The sequence below is a fragment of the Octopus sinensis genome, unplaced genomic scaffold, assembly GCF_006345805.1.
Source record: "Octopus sinensis unplaced genomic scaffold, ASM634580v1 Contig17232, whole genome shotgun sequence".
Lineage (NCBI taxonomy): Eukaryota > Metazoa > Mollusca > Cephalopoda > Octopoda > Octopodidae > Octopus > Octopus sinensis.
In genome coordinates this window covers 287-14,440 of record NW_021834902.1, presented here as the reverse complement: position 1 = coordinate 14,440, position 14,154 = coordinate 287, and the positions used below count along the sequence as shown (strand labels likewise).

At 40.8% G+C, this 14,154-nt stretch overlaps 1 protein-coding gene across 2 annotated transcripts in view; it reads right to left on the bottom strand.

Annotated features, from left to right (window-relative positions):
- LOC115231037 overlaps positions 1-14,154 on the bottom strand; it is a 21,832-nt gene extending 7,678 nt beyond the window's left edge. The window contains exons 1-2 of one of the 2 annotated variants that reach the window (XM_036499922.1): positions 13,616-14,154; positions 3,676-3,743 (exon numbers count right to left, since the gene is read on the bottom strand). In XM_036499922.1, coding sequence (XP_036355815.1) covers positions 3,676-3,743; positions 13,616-13,844 — 297 coding nt within the window. In that variant the 5' untranslated portion in view covers positions 13,845-14,154. The remainder of the gene's footprint in view (positions 1-3,675; positions 3,744-13,615) is intronic. The other variant, XM_029801130.2, reaches the window with a different exon arrangement.

Sequence of the window (14,154 nt, the reverse complement as noted above, 5' to 3'; positions counted from 1 at the left end):
CAAACTTGCAAACACACACACATATATATACGTATAGATATATACGACGGGCTTCTTTCGGTTTTTGTCAACCAAATCCATTCACAAGGCTTTGGTTGGCCCAAGGCTACAGTAGAAGACACTTGCCCAAGGTGCCACACAGTGGGACTGAACCCGGAACCATGAGGCTGGTAATGAGTTCTAGAAGCCTTGTGTTCCACTCACACATAACAATAAACTTTTCACATAGCCTACCCCAACAAATCAAACTACATCTCCTCCCCCCCCCATCTCTTCTCTTCCTGAATATTTTCTCTTGATATACATTATGATTATCTCCCACTTTCCCATCCTGTCTTCACTACCCTGTTCATTGTATCATTGCTTTCCCCACCCCCTCTATATACCCAGGTTCTCACCAGTCACTGAATTTCCCACCCCCACTCCCTACTTGTATCTTCCTGCCATGTATATTATGACCCCCATACCTTAAGAGTATGCCCTGGCACTTGCCACCATTTACCTCGCACTTCCTTACTTTACCATCCTTTCTATGTTCTGATCCCCATTCCTTGCAAGTATAACCTGGCACTTTGCCATCATCTCTCTCTTGCTCTCTCTTGTACTCTTGCTGTCTCCCACTCTCTCTCTCTCTCTCTTTCTCTCTATCTGGCTGCTGGGTAACCATGTACCTCCTCTAAACCAAGACACCTGTTTCTATCTCTCTGTCTCACTATAACCTTTCATCATCTGACACAAGATAACCTCCTCCAATTCTCCCCCTCCTCTCAAAGGATCTTTGTCTTGCAAGTTACTTGGAAACTCTGCCACTGCTGGTGCCATGTAAAAAGCATCCAATCCACACTGCAAAGTGGTTGGCATTTGGAAGAGCATCCAGCTGTAAAAACCATGCCAAAACTGACCTCGCCTGTGCTGGTGCCACATAAAAAGCATTCATCCCACCCTGCAGAGTAGTCAAGTGTTAGGAAGGGCATCCAGCCAGTTATCATAATTCTATTGAAATAGAGCTACCTTTGTTGAGGCAGATTTTCTATGACTGGATTTTCTTCCTTTCCCCAAACCTTGCCTGTTTCCAAATAAGGTAATCATTCCCTATCACTGGACATGTTTTTGTGGAAGATTGGAAAGGAATGACACTATCTGTACGACAGTGACATATACTGGTTTCATATTTTGGCACAAGGCCAGCAGGTTTGAGTGGGGGGCATGGTCTTAGCTAATTAAATCAACACCAGTGTTCAACTGGTACTTATTTTTTTCAATCCTGAAAGGATGAATGGCAAAGTCAACCTTGGCTGATTTGAATTTAGAACATAAAGGCATACAAATGCCTCTAAGCATTTTGTTGGATGTGCTAATGATTCTGCCATCTCACCGCTTCAAACAGTGACACATATTGCAATGTCAGGACAAGGAAGACACAAACACATGCTCAGCCACAAATGTAGTCACAGAAACACACACCTCCATCTACCAATATATCTATGATTTCTTCAGTGTGTAGTCAGTCAAGGGACTCACACATTGTCGTCGTTGTTTAACATCTGTCTTCCAAGATGGCATGGGTTGGACAGTTTTGACAGCAGCTGGTAAGCCAGAGCACTGCACCAAGCTCCAATGTCTGTTCAGGCTAGATGCTTTTCCTAATGCCATCCTCTTTACAGACTGGGACTGGGTGTTTTTTGAATGGCACCAGCACCAGTGAGGTCTGATTTGCTATGGTTTCTAAACCTAGTACTTATTCTATTGGTGGTCTTTTGCTGAACTGCTAAGTTACAGGGACATAAACACACAACGGGCTTCTTTCAGTTTCACTCACAAGGCTTTTGGTCAACCCAAGGCTATAGTAGAAGACACTTGCCCAAGATACCATGCAGTAGGGATGAACCCAGAACCATGTGGTTCATAATCAAGCTTCTTTCCACACAAACATGCTTGCACCTATGTATGTATATGTGTGTGTTTGTGTGTGTGTGTGTGTGTGACATGCTTCTTTCAGTTTCCATCTAGCAAATTCACTCACATGGCTATAACAGAATTGCCCAAGGTGCCCAGAAGCAAATTTCTTACAATACAGCCTGTGCTTACACAGGAACTAAATATTTATACAGGCATTTATCTTAATTTTCTACTATGTATGGTTTGTATATCATAATTAGTAACATTACTAGGTTCAGTGGTAGACTAACCACCATACTGGAAGCTGACTGGAAAATGATGATCAACATTTACAACTACTACTCATTCAGTAGTAGACATACATCTAACTGTACATGCATACACATTCTTTATTTTCCCTCCTTGTTTCTTTTTATGTTCCTTTCTGTGGAAAAGCGTAGGCTCGAAACATTAAATACTTTTTCACTTCCCAAGCGTTATACTAATACATCTGTTTGTTATCTACACCACCTTTCGTTTTTTGTGAATTCTCCCCAATATATACAAAAATTGGACAAGAACACAAAACATCCAGACAGTTAGGTGATACAAAAAAGGGACAACAAAACATCCAGACAGACGAAACAAGGAAAACAAGGACGGGTCATTCGGAATTTTCTATCCTCAATTGAGTTCCAGATTATCTTTGTAATTTCGGCTGGTTCTACTCAAGATTGATCTGGCCAGTCCCAAGGAAAAAATAAGCTAAGAGTATTAGATTCCTTGGAAGAAAGAAGCAAATGTATACGAAAACAAAGATGGAAAAAAACAGAGAAATGTTACACAAATACAAATGAAAATTAACAGGATATAACAACAGGTGTCTTTCGACTAAGGACGAATTAAATTAAGCTGGCATGTGTGGGAGTAAAGCCTTATATATATATATATTTATAGGTACAGGCATGGCTGTGTGGGAAGAAGTTTCTTTCCCAACCACATGGCTCCACTTCAGTTCCACTGAAGGCACGTGTCTTCTACTATAGCTTTGGGCCAACCAAAGCATTGTGAGGGGATTTGGTAGCCAGAAACTGAAAGAAGCTCATCATGTGTGTGCATGTGTGTGTATCTTTGTCTCTATGTTCATCCCCCACCACCACTTGGCAACCTGTGTTAGTGTGTTTATGTAACTGTAACTTAGCAATTTGGCAAAAGCGACCAACAGAAGAAGTATATATATATGTATGTGTGTGTATATATATATATATATATATATATGTGTTTCTTTATTACCCACAAGGGGCTAAACATAGAGGGGACAAATAAGGAGAGACAAATGGATTAAGTCGATTATATCGACCCCAGTGCGTAACTGGTACTTAATTTATCGACCTTGAAAGGATGAAAGGCAAAGTCAACCTCGGCGGAATTTGAACTCAGAACGTAGCGGCAGACGAAATACCGCTGAGCATTTCGCCAGGCATGCAAACGTTTCTGCCAGCTTGCCGAGTGTATGTATATGTGTATGTATATACACATACATAAGAGTCTGTCATTCATTTTCATGATCATTTCCCATGTTAGCATGAGTTACGTGAATATATTACACTGAGGCATCATTTTACTGCTGGATGCTCTTCCAGTTACTAACCCTGCCTGTTTTATCTTATTTTAATTCAAGTTACAAACTGAATACAGATACATGTACATGTGTGAATGTATAGTTGTGTGTGTGTGCACTAGTGTGCGTGTGCATGTGTGTATGAGGGTAAAACAGGTTTATATGTTGGCACTAACCTGAAAACCAAATGCACCACAACCATCAGTAGTGGAAGCATGGACAGGATTGGGTCGTGGTTTACTTCCTGCAATACGAGAGGAGATACTTTAGTTATATACACAATAAACAGAAAGTTAGTTTGGAGTGTATATACATGTGTGTGTGTGTAAAACAATATATATTTTTATGTTGTACTATTAGTTTCATGCCATGAAAGCATCCTAAACAGTATTTTTAACACCTCTGGTGCTTTATTGCAATCTTCAGGTAATGCCCACATAGCATAACAAGCTAAAAATAGGATGAAAGGAAAAAAGGAGAGACAAAAGTAAACATAAAAAGTGGAAGGTTGAAAAACCAGAAAATGAAAAAGAAAACAGGAGAAGCAAAAGGGGTGGGAAAGAATTAGAGCTATGTCCCCTTTGACTGTAAAATATAAGGGTCAGGAGATAGTGGCCTAGAATCGACAGTATAGCTGTTCAATTTGAAGAGGGTGGTACTTTCCAGTTTGCTAACAGAAACTTAGCCAATTCTTAGATCTGAAAAGGATCTGAGTTCTTTCAGCTACACATCCGTTTTTGATCCGTTGACATATGGTGTTGATTTTTCAATTATTTTCCACTTTATCATATGTGATGTTAGACTTCAAACCCCATATGTGGCAAGCCGGAAGGGAAAATGTGTGGTTAGCATGGCAATTTTTGAAGTTTCTTTCACATAACCCAACATAGCTCTTCTTATTGGTTGTGTTATCATCTAAAGTTGCTGTAACTTCCGCCTCATATATGACAGATTTAATCATACACGCACTTTGAGTGGCTGTATGGTAAGTAGCTTGCTTACCAACCACATGGTTTCAGGTTCAGTCCCACTACATGGCATCTTAGGCAAGTGTCTTCTACTATAGCCTCAGGCCAACCAAAGCCTTGTGAGTGGATTTGGTAGATGGAAACTAAAAGGAGCCCGACATATATATGCATATATGTGTGTGTGTGTGTGAGTATGTATATATTTGTGTGTCTGTGATAATCGATGCTCGTATGTTTACGCCCCTATCACTTAGTGGTTCGGCAAGAGAGACCGATAGAATAAGTACTAGGCTTACAAAGAATAAGTCCTGGGGTCAATTTGTTCAACTAAAGGCAGTGCTCCAGCATGGCCACAGTCAAATGACTGACACAAATAAAAGAATACATTGTTGGACAATTGGACAGGATCCTGGGTTGCAGCTGTTACAGCTGGATTTAAGCTCTTGGTATTGACCAAATGTAATGATACTCTTCATACTGGGAGAGCAGCTATATGGTAATTTCCCAGTATGCCTATTAAATATTTTCCTGAGTCTGTGAGTTGCTGGAAAGTGTTTGTCTAGGAGAACTAATGTTAGTTTTAATATTAAAGCAAAAGGGAGAGGGGAACTAAATAATTTTCCTTCACCTATTTTTAGGTCTACTATTATGATGATGATGATGATTAATATTAGCGGGGTTATTTATAACTTTATCTTTGATGCTACTAGGTCTATTATTATTATTCTAATTACTGTTAGAGGGATTATATATTAATCTATCTTTGAAGCTACTATTGGCTAAGGCATTGTTATAACAGGGGGCGCCTTTCTCGAAAATTTCTTTAGGGGAAGAGAAGTTAGACACTCTGTTACTAATATTAGCTATCAGGTTTTTTAGATATTACAGGAGGGCAACAAACTGTTAATGCATATATGCTTTTTTACTTGTTTCAGTCATTTGACTGTGGCCATGCTGGAGCACCACCTTTAGTTGAGTAAATTGACCCCAGGACTTATTCTTTGGAAGCCTAGTACTTATTCTATCGGTCTCTTTTGCAGAACCACTAAGTTACAGGGATGTAAACACACCAACATTGGTTGTCAAGTGATGTTGGGGGGGGGGTGACAAACACAGACACACACACACACACACATATATATAAATATATATATATACTAGCATTATGACCCGGCGTTGCTGGGTCATAGTGCTAGTTTGGTATAAATTTGTTAAATTAAAAATTAAAAATAAGTGCCCTCCAGTGTATATACACTGTGATTATATCAGAATGTGATATGAAAAAATAAATTGATGGACTATAGGCACTATAGGCACAGGAGTGGCTGTGTGGTAAGTAGCTTGCTTGCCAACCATATGGTTCCTGGTTCAGTCCCACTGCGTGACACCTTGGGCAAGTGTCTTCTACTATATCCTCGGGCCGACCAAAGCCTTGTGAGTGGATTTGGTAGATGGAAGCTGAAAAGAAGCCTGCCGTATATACGTATATATATATATATATATATATATATATATATATATATATATATATATATATATATATATATATGTGTGTGTGTGTGTGCATGTGTGTATGATTGTGTGTCTGTGTTTGTCCCCCCACATCGCTTGACAACCGATGCTGGTGTGTTTATGTCCCCGTAACTTAGTGGTTCGGCAAAAAAAGACCAATAGAATAAGTACTAGGCTTACAAAGAATAAGTCCTGGGGTCAATTTGCTCGACTAAAGGTGGTGCTCCAACATGGCCACAGTCAAATGACTGAAACAAGTAAAAGAGTAAAGAATATATCTACTGAGACACATCACATGTATCTACAAAATGAAACTTGAAATTTCAGATAAAGTTGTGATGTGTGTGTGTCCTTATTAATTTTTCTTTTTTGTATCAAATTCCAATATAATCGTAAGTTACACTGAATGATATTTGTAGAAAATTTCATTAACAAATGGTGGGGCAGGGGGGGGGGGCAAAATGAAGTGTGGTTACTGCACTTTTGACTTGAGACAAAATATAATTTTTACAAATGTTCACTACCGGAGGAGTGGCTGTGTCGTAAGTAGCCTGCTTACTAACCACATGGTTCCGGGTTCAGTCCCACTGTGTGACACCTTGGGCAAGTATCTTCTACTATAGCCTCGGGCTGACCAAAGCCTTGTGAGTGGATTTGGTAGATGGAAACTGAAAAGAAGCCCATCATATATATGTATATGTGTGTTTGTGTATCTGTGTTTGTCCCCCAACATCGCTTGACAACCGATGCTGGTGTGTTTACGTTCCCGTAACTTACCGGTTCGGCAAAAGAGGCCAACAGAATAAGTACTAGGCTTACAAAGAATAAGTCTTGGGGTCATTTGCTCAACTAAAGGCAGTGCTCCAGCATGGCCACAGTCAAATGACTGAAACAAGTAAACGTTGTCCCCCTTACAAAAATATATCAGCTAAGCAAATGACCTTTCCTAAATGCATCAAAAGCCTTATAACATAATCTGATCACTATTTCAGAAAATTATCTCTGTTCTTTTTGAGCATATAAAAAGACAAATTTGGCTATCTTTTAATGAAATTGTACATATGTACCTTTCAAATGGTATGCATTACGGATGCCTAATGAACCAAACAAAAATAAGGGGTTTACGGCACATTAGGCATCCATAATGCATGTCGTTAGAAAGGTATATACTCTTTACTCTTTTACTTGTTTCAGTCATTTGACTGCAGCCATGCTGGAGCACCACCTTTAGTCGAGCAAATCGACCCCAGGACTTATTCTTTGTAAGCTGAACCACTAAGTTACGGAGACGTAAACAAACCAGCATCAGTTGTCAAGCGATGTTGAGGGGGACAAACAAAGACACACAAACATATACACACACATACATATATACAGCAGGCTTCTTTCAGTTTCTGCCTACCAAATCCACTCACAAGGCTTTGGTCGGCCCGGGGTTATAGTAGAAGACACTTGCCCAAGGTGCCACGCAGTGGGACTAAACCCGGAACCATGTGGTTGGTAAGCAAGCTACTTTATTTCATGAAAATTCGCCATAAAGGCATTACATAGAGGGGACATACAAGGACAGACAAACATATAGGGTGAAGTAGTTTAAAATGTTTTAGTATTTACAATATAAAGTATATAAATTTAATATTACATAGTAGTCTACCCAACCATCTGGGTAGAACCTTTACTTCTTGATCCGGCCACACTTACCTGGTGCCAAACATACCCAGCTTGCAAGCCACAAGCTTCCATCTATTCATAAACGTATCTCATGACAGACACCTCTTCTCCAACCTGATCTCACTACCGAGGTGGTAACTAAAAAAGTTAACCAACCCCTGGCCGGATACAAAGGTACCTGTCACTATACCTTTCGTATGCGTCTTCCATACTGTTTCTTTCAGTATGGCTACTACGCAGGAAAAACAAGCCTTCCTTTCCCTACTGAGGAAAGGAGGTGGCACAATCTCAATGATAGACTCCGCTGATAGCTGTACTCTTCTACTCACTGACAACAGTTGTTCGGCAAAAGCAATCAGTCATGATAACTCTTTGCACTCCACGAATGCGTGCAAGACGGTTTCCCTATCCTGCTCACATCGTGGACATGTCGGCGAGATGGCACTTACATGCCTTGAAAGCTTGTCGCGAACAGGTAACGCCGCACAGAAACACTGCCAGGCCAGGGATTTCTGGTAATTATCCAGATACCTCGGCCCGAACGTTCTGAACAGGTTGACCAACTGATTTTCATCGTAACCCAGTGTCTCCTCCAAGGTGTCTTCTGACATAAATTCCACTAACCCGCTATAGAAATCTGCGGTGGAACTCCTGTTGCTGGCATTGCCCGCCTGAGAGAGTAGCTCGAGTGCCTGTCGACACTCCAAGTGCCATTCCCCCAGTCTAGGTCTCCGCTTGATCCATGCACCGGTGTCCATTAAGGATGTTAACTAGGGAAGGTAGAATCGAACATGCGGTGACCACACCTGCTCTCCATCCAAGTAAAGCCAGAGGTGCCTCAACCTCAACACGAATTTTCGCATCTTTAGCTAAGGCATCCCTAGCCCACCCTTTAGCTTCTCTAAGGAGTAGCATATAAGGTGGAGATTGTCCTGCACGGGATAGCGCATATTTGCGCTTCCCTGACAAGTTTCTCCATGACCTGCGCCAACCTTTTCGCTAGCACCTTGGCCAAAATCTTGTGTTCAGCAGAGTTATGGGCCTGAAGTTCCCTATCTCGTCCCCCTTGTTCAGGTCCTTCCTGATCAACGCCACCATCCCCCGGCTTGCAGACTTGGGAATTCTTCCATTCTGCTGCCAATTGGCGAAGACGCTAGCCAGCAGGTGCCCGAACAAGTCTGGCATACTTTTGTAAAACTCATAGGGCAGACCATTGAGACCCGGCAACTTCTCCCCGGGGCACTCGCCCAACACCTTGATTACTTCCTCAGCTGTGATTGGCCCCTCACAGCACTCAGCCTCTCATGCCGAGAGACGCGAGCCACCAGACAGGAAGTCCTTAAGGGCCTCACCATGATCCAGCGTCCCGCACCTCCCGAACAACTCAGCGAAGTTGATCATGCATCCATTTTCGTCAGCTAGAGACCTTATTGTAACATCGTTGCCATGCTGGGTTTCTATCGTACGGGCCCATCCTGCAACATTAATTCCCTCATGGCCCAATACTCGCGCTGTAGCCCGATTTCTACACCCCTCATGTTTGGTTTTGAGGTGACAGTCTAATGCTGTTCTCACCACCAAAATGTACAATGCAGAGCCCAACCTCAACGCTTCCTCTAATTGCCCTTCTATTCTAGCCCTGTCTAGTCTTAGTTGCTTACTAAACCTAAAGGACTCGAATCCAATGGCTCTTTTGAGGGCAAACCACCACCTGTTATTAACCATGGCTCTGGTTAACGCCCTCTGCACTAACTCCTTAATCCGACTACAGTATGCCTCACAAGTCAAAATAGACTTGTTCAGTTTCCAGTAGCCGGATCCTATCTTAAGTGTGCTACCTATGTCCAGTCTACACTTGACCATCCTGGACAAGCTGTGGACAACTAAAACTAGACTTATCTCTAGTTTTTATCACTTTCTTATCTAGATAAGACTTGAACCTTCCGTTGCCACTCATCCAGGTCCACTCTGGGACGTTCGGATGGTCAAGTTTGTAATGATCTGCCAGCTGAAACTGCTTAAGCAGATCCACGAGATGTGAGTTTACTTTCCAATGGATCGAGCCAACATTATCGATGTGTACGTCAACAATAGCATTAAAATCCCCTAATACCACTAATGTCTTTGACGTCACGAGAAAGCCCTCTAGGTGTCGATAAAAATCAATTTGGAAACCTCTAGCACAAGGTGCATAGAGTCCGATCAACCTGAAGGCCTTACTGCTGTATGTCACATCAAGGACGACCAGCCCACCTTCAGACTGTACTTGTCTGTAGAGCCAAGCCTTTACGGATCAGTACCATTACACCCCCTTGCCCCCCGGTCTGGCCAGGAGACATGATTTTCTCGTAGCCATTCAGGAGAGGCGAGAAGGTTTGTAGACTGTCCGGCCTGCTCTCTGTAGCAACCATCACACATGTATATCATGTGATCTGAGGTCGTCTAGGAAACAAGCCTGCTTCCACTTTGAACACAGACCACACACATTTAAACAACCAAGGTTAAGAGACACCGTTACAAAAAGTAAAAGTTCTATTTACATTTCTTTGGAGATTTTGAGGCTGACCTCACCACACGTGGATCTGCCCCCTCCTTCTCTTCTCTCTTCACATAGTTTGGCAAGTCCACAATTTTCCATAAGGTGTCTGTTCCTTAATTCCCGGTATAGGGATTCTTCTATCATTGCACATCTGTTCTTTCATTCTTTGAGTTGGGGGTACAATATAGTCTTTTTATGCTGTACAATGATGTCATTAGTGTACGTGTCTATTGTGTTATATTCTATTAAAATTAAGTTTTGATTTTCTTCAGGGACAGTAGGGCAGGGTTTCTTTTTTGTTGTCTGTGGTGCGTTTTTTCTGTTTTGTGTGGGGGATGTGGGTGGGGAAGGTCTACGAGAACGTTTCTTTCCCACTGGTATGAATTTGCCCTCTGATACTCCCATGGCATCATCTGCGAGGTGGGTGACAATTTTTTCCGACACAGTGTTTTCTGTTGGTGCCGCATCTTACAAGGGGGTTGTTCCAGAAGGATCTGAATGTCCTGTTTTCCTTGAATTAATACTGTAATGTTCTGCCCAAACCAATTCGGGGGGGGGGGGGACTTGTTGTTTGTAAAATTTTTATTGGTCCATCCTATTAAACAGCAGGGCGGCCACTACTTCTTTCAGGTCTACTTCAGGTGGTACTTCGTTGATTTTTACACGGGATGTTCTTCGTCCCATATAAGTTGGTAGAAGTACCACTTCTCTGGACTTCAGGGGACACACGGAATGCCCGCGGGCCACCTCTTCCTTTGAGAAATGGACCTCAACAGAACCATATGCCCGTCCCTTCGTGATATACACTATATCCTTCCATATCGGGGACAGGCACTTTTCAATTATTTCTTTTTCGAAGTGTTTAAACCTTCTGTCTTGTGGGCAGACGGTTTTATACACTACGGTCAGTTTCACTGTTTCTAACACAGTGGAGGAGGGTGATATCACAACATCACCTCCTTCATCCTTTTGAAATATTCTTTTAACATATCTCCCGAAATATCTATATTTTCGGTTGCCACTGTGGCAACTGTTGAAAACTTTTTCAGTGTTAGCGCAATTGCCAACATCAACATTGCTCTCTACAAGAGCACATTTTTCTCGAATGATTTCAACCAACATGGTTGAAATAAATATAATTCAAGAGAAATTGGTTTCCCACAAAGCTGGGAAACCTATAAAAAGGTTTTCCTCTCGCAGAGGACAAAAATAATTAATTTGTGTTACAGCAATCCAAAGTTAAAATCCCACCCCCGTTAGGGGGGGAGAACAAAAATAGTCTAAAAAGACTATTCACAGTTCAACAAATAACAAACTGCCACAATGGCCAACAAATATAGTTCAATAATTTTTAAACAACTTGTTTTTGTTTTTTTTAACAAATTATTCCTCGGTAAAACAATATTCAACAACAATTTCACATTCGAAATCCAAAAGTAATGCAACAAATAGTCCGACAAAGCAGTAACAACAGCAAAAATTCTTACCACGAAGAAAGACACGTGTTGACTCTTCTAAGGTAAGGATCTCGTGAAATTTTCAAAAATTTCCTTCGGAAAAAAGATTTTACCCACAAATTTCGTTATAATCGTAATATATGCCGTTTGAAAGGTATTTATAAAAATTTCATTAAACGATATCAATTTTCCTAAAAGTTATGAGGGTAAAACTCGGATCTTGTGAATTTTCCCAGGTCATCTCCCTTCCCTGTTGCTTTCCGCGTATTTTTGTTTTCATATTCGTTTCCTCCACTTTTTTTTTACACCCGTTGCACTATTTTTTTTTTTTTTTTCGATTTCGTTTCCGGGTAATAATATCAATATTAACCACGATTTCAAACAGGTAGGGAGAAAATAACGAGAAATCAAAAGTTACTCATTTTGCCCCAGTTACTAATTCTGCCCTACCCATTTTTCCGAATGTTATGAGGAAACAAAAGCGGCTTGTTTGAATCTCCTGAAACTCCTCGCTCCATATTCGGAGATTTTTTTATTCTTTTGGGGGGAGGACACAAATTCCGACATAATCAGAATCTATACAATCGGAGGTATTTTTGTAGAAAATTTCGTTAAAAAATATCCATTTTTCTGAAAGTTATCAGACTACAAAGTCGGTGGGGACACATGTGGAGGTAAGCGGCGAAAGTAAAGAATACGTAGGGTTAGGGTTTTTGTTACACCGAAAACGGGTAGTGTACGTATTCTTTAACTCCGCTGTACAGTTTAATTTTGGGGGGATTAAAATTAAACGAAGAAAACTGACGACCATGATTTTATTTAACAGATACAGGCAGAAATTAATACACTTGTAAAGCAGAGTCTGTTTAATCTTCATTAATCCACTTAAAAATTAACAAAACTATTTTTAACACACCGTATGCAAATTAACTAACTTCAAAAACAAGGTCGTTTTGAATCGCATGATCGCCATGTAACATTTCTGTGAGTTACATCGAATGATTGCTGGTCTGTGTACTCAATACAAGCTACAGCATATCGTACGATATTCCAGGATTTCTGGAAGCCGATAAATGATCCGGGATCGGAAACGTTTGAAGTGCCAAAAGTGAAAGTGACGTGTAGCTATTCAGGTGGTTAACAAACTGGAGGGTATGTGTAAAACGTGGTTTCGTTTAGGTGAAAAACGAAGAAATTTCTAAAATTGAAATTGGTAGATGTCTTCCGAAACGGGATACACTACGCTTAGAAATTTGGGGGGGGGGGGCACAAACGTCTGAATAAAAGATAGGATGGTCACTACTGGAACATCTTTTAATCGGAGCTCTCCCTGGATGAGGACCGATTTGGCTAAACAAAAACATCAGCCACCACTATTTACTACGATAGTATGCGTTAGATAATGTGGTCCTAGATATACTGTGTCCGATTTAAAAACGAGACGATCACAGCTGGAATGTCTTTGACTACATGTGTGTCAAATAAAGTCTGACTTGAAGCTAAATAATAACATTTGGCATTCCTTCGATATAACTCGACATGATGTAGTCCTAGATACATTGTTACTGAATAAAAGACGAAATGTGCTTGGAACATAGTTGTACGGACCTAGGGCTAAAAACATTAACTATAACCATTTATACAAATTACTATACTTTATACTAAATAATGTACTCTTGGATAGGCCTATACGATATCTGAATAAAAGATGGAATGGTCACGACTGGGACATGTTTCACTGTAGCTCTGCCCGGATCAGGTCTGACCTTGGGTTAAACAACAGCTATTGCTCGTAATAACTACTGTACTATACATTAGATAATGTAATCCTAGATACATTGTGCCTGAATAAAAGATGGAAGATCCACAATGCATACAGATAAATATAAACAAACTCACATTGAGAGAGTATGATTAACAAAACATATAATTAGACACACACATCCAAAAACGAGGCATAATTACTTACCATCGGGACATTTAAAGGTACAACTTCCACCCTTGCCGAAACCGGCCAAAGATTCGATCAAATTGCCGAACGACCCAAGCAAGTTTGTAAGATTAAAAAAGGACATGGTTTGACCGAGGACTGTTATGATGGCCCCTGGTCCCACAAGCACCATCAGGAAGACACTGACCAGACACATGGAGCTGAAGTAACGTTTTAAACGACGTGGGACTCGAATATTACCTTCCATAGTCACCGCTTGTCTTATAGACACACTATAAAGTTTGTTTTTAGAAAAAGTTTGTATCTGTCTGGTCTACCACAGCGACACAGCACCGTTAGACAATGTCAGTCTCTCTCTCTCTCCCTATCTGTCTGTCTCTCTCTATATACTTATTTCTCTCTCTCGTTCGCGTAGGTTTTTGTTGTGTGTCGCGATTTATAGCACTTTTCACAATTACCCTACATATATGTATGCGTGTCTATATATATGTGTGTATGCTGAGAATGACAGATATAGAGATGAATATTAGGAACAACGAAAGTATTTCTCAGTGTGT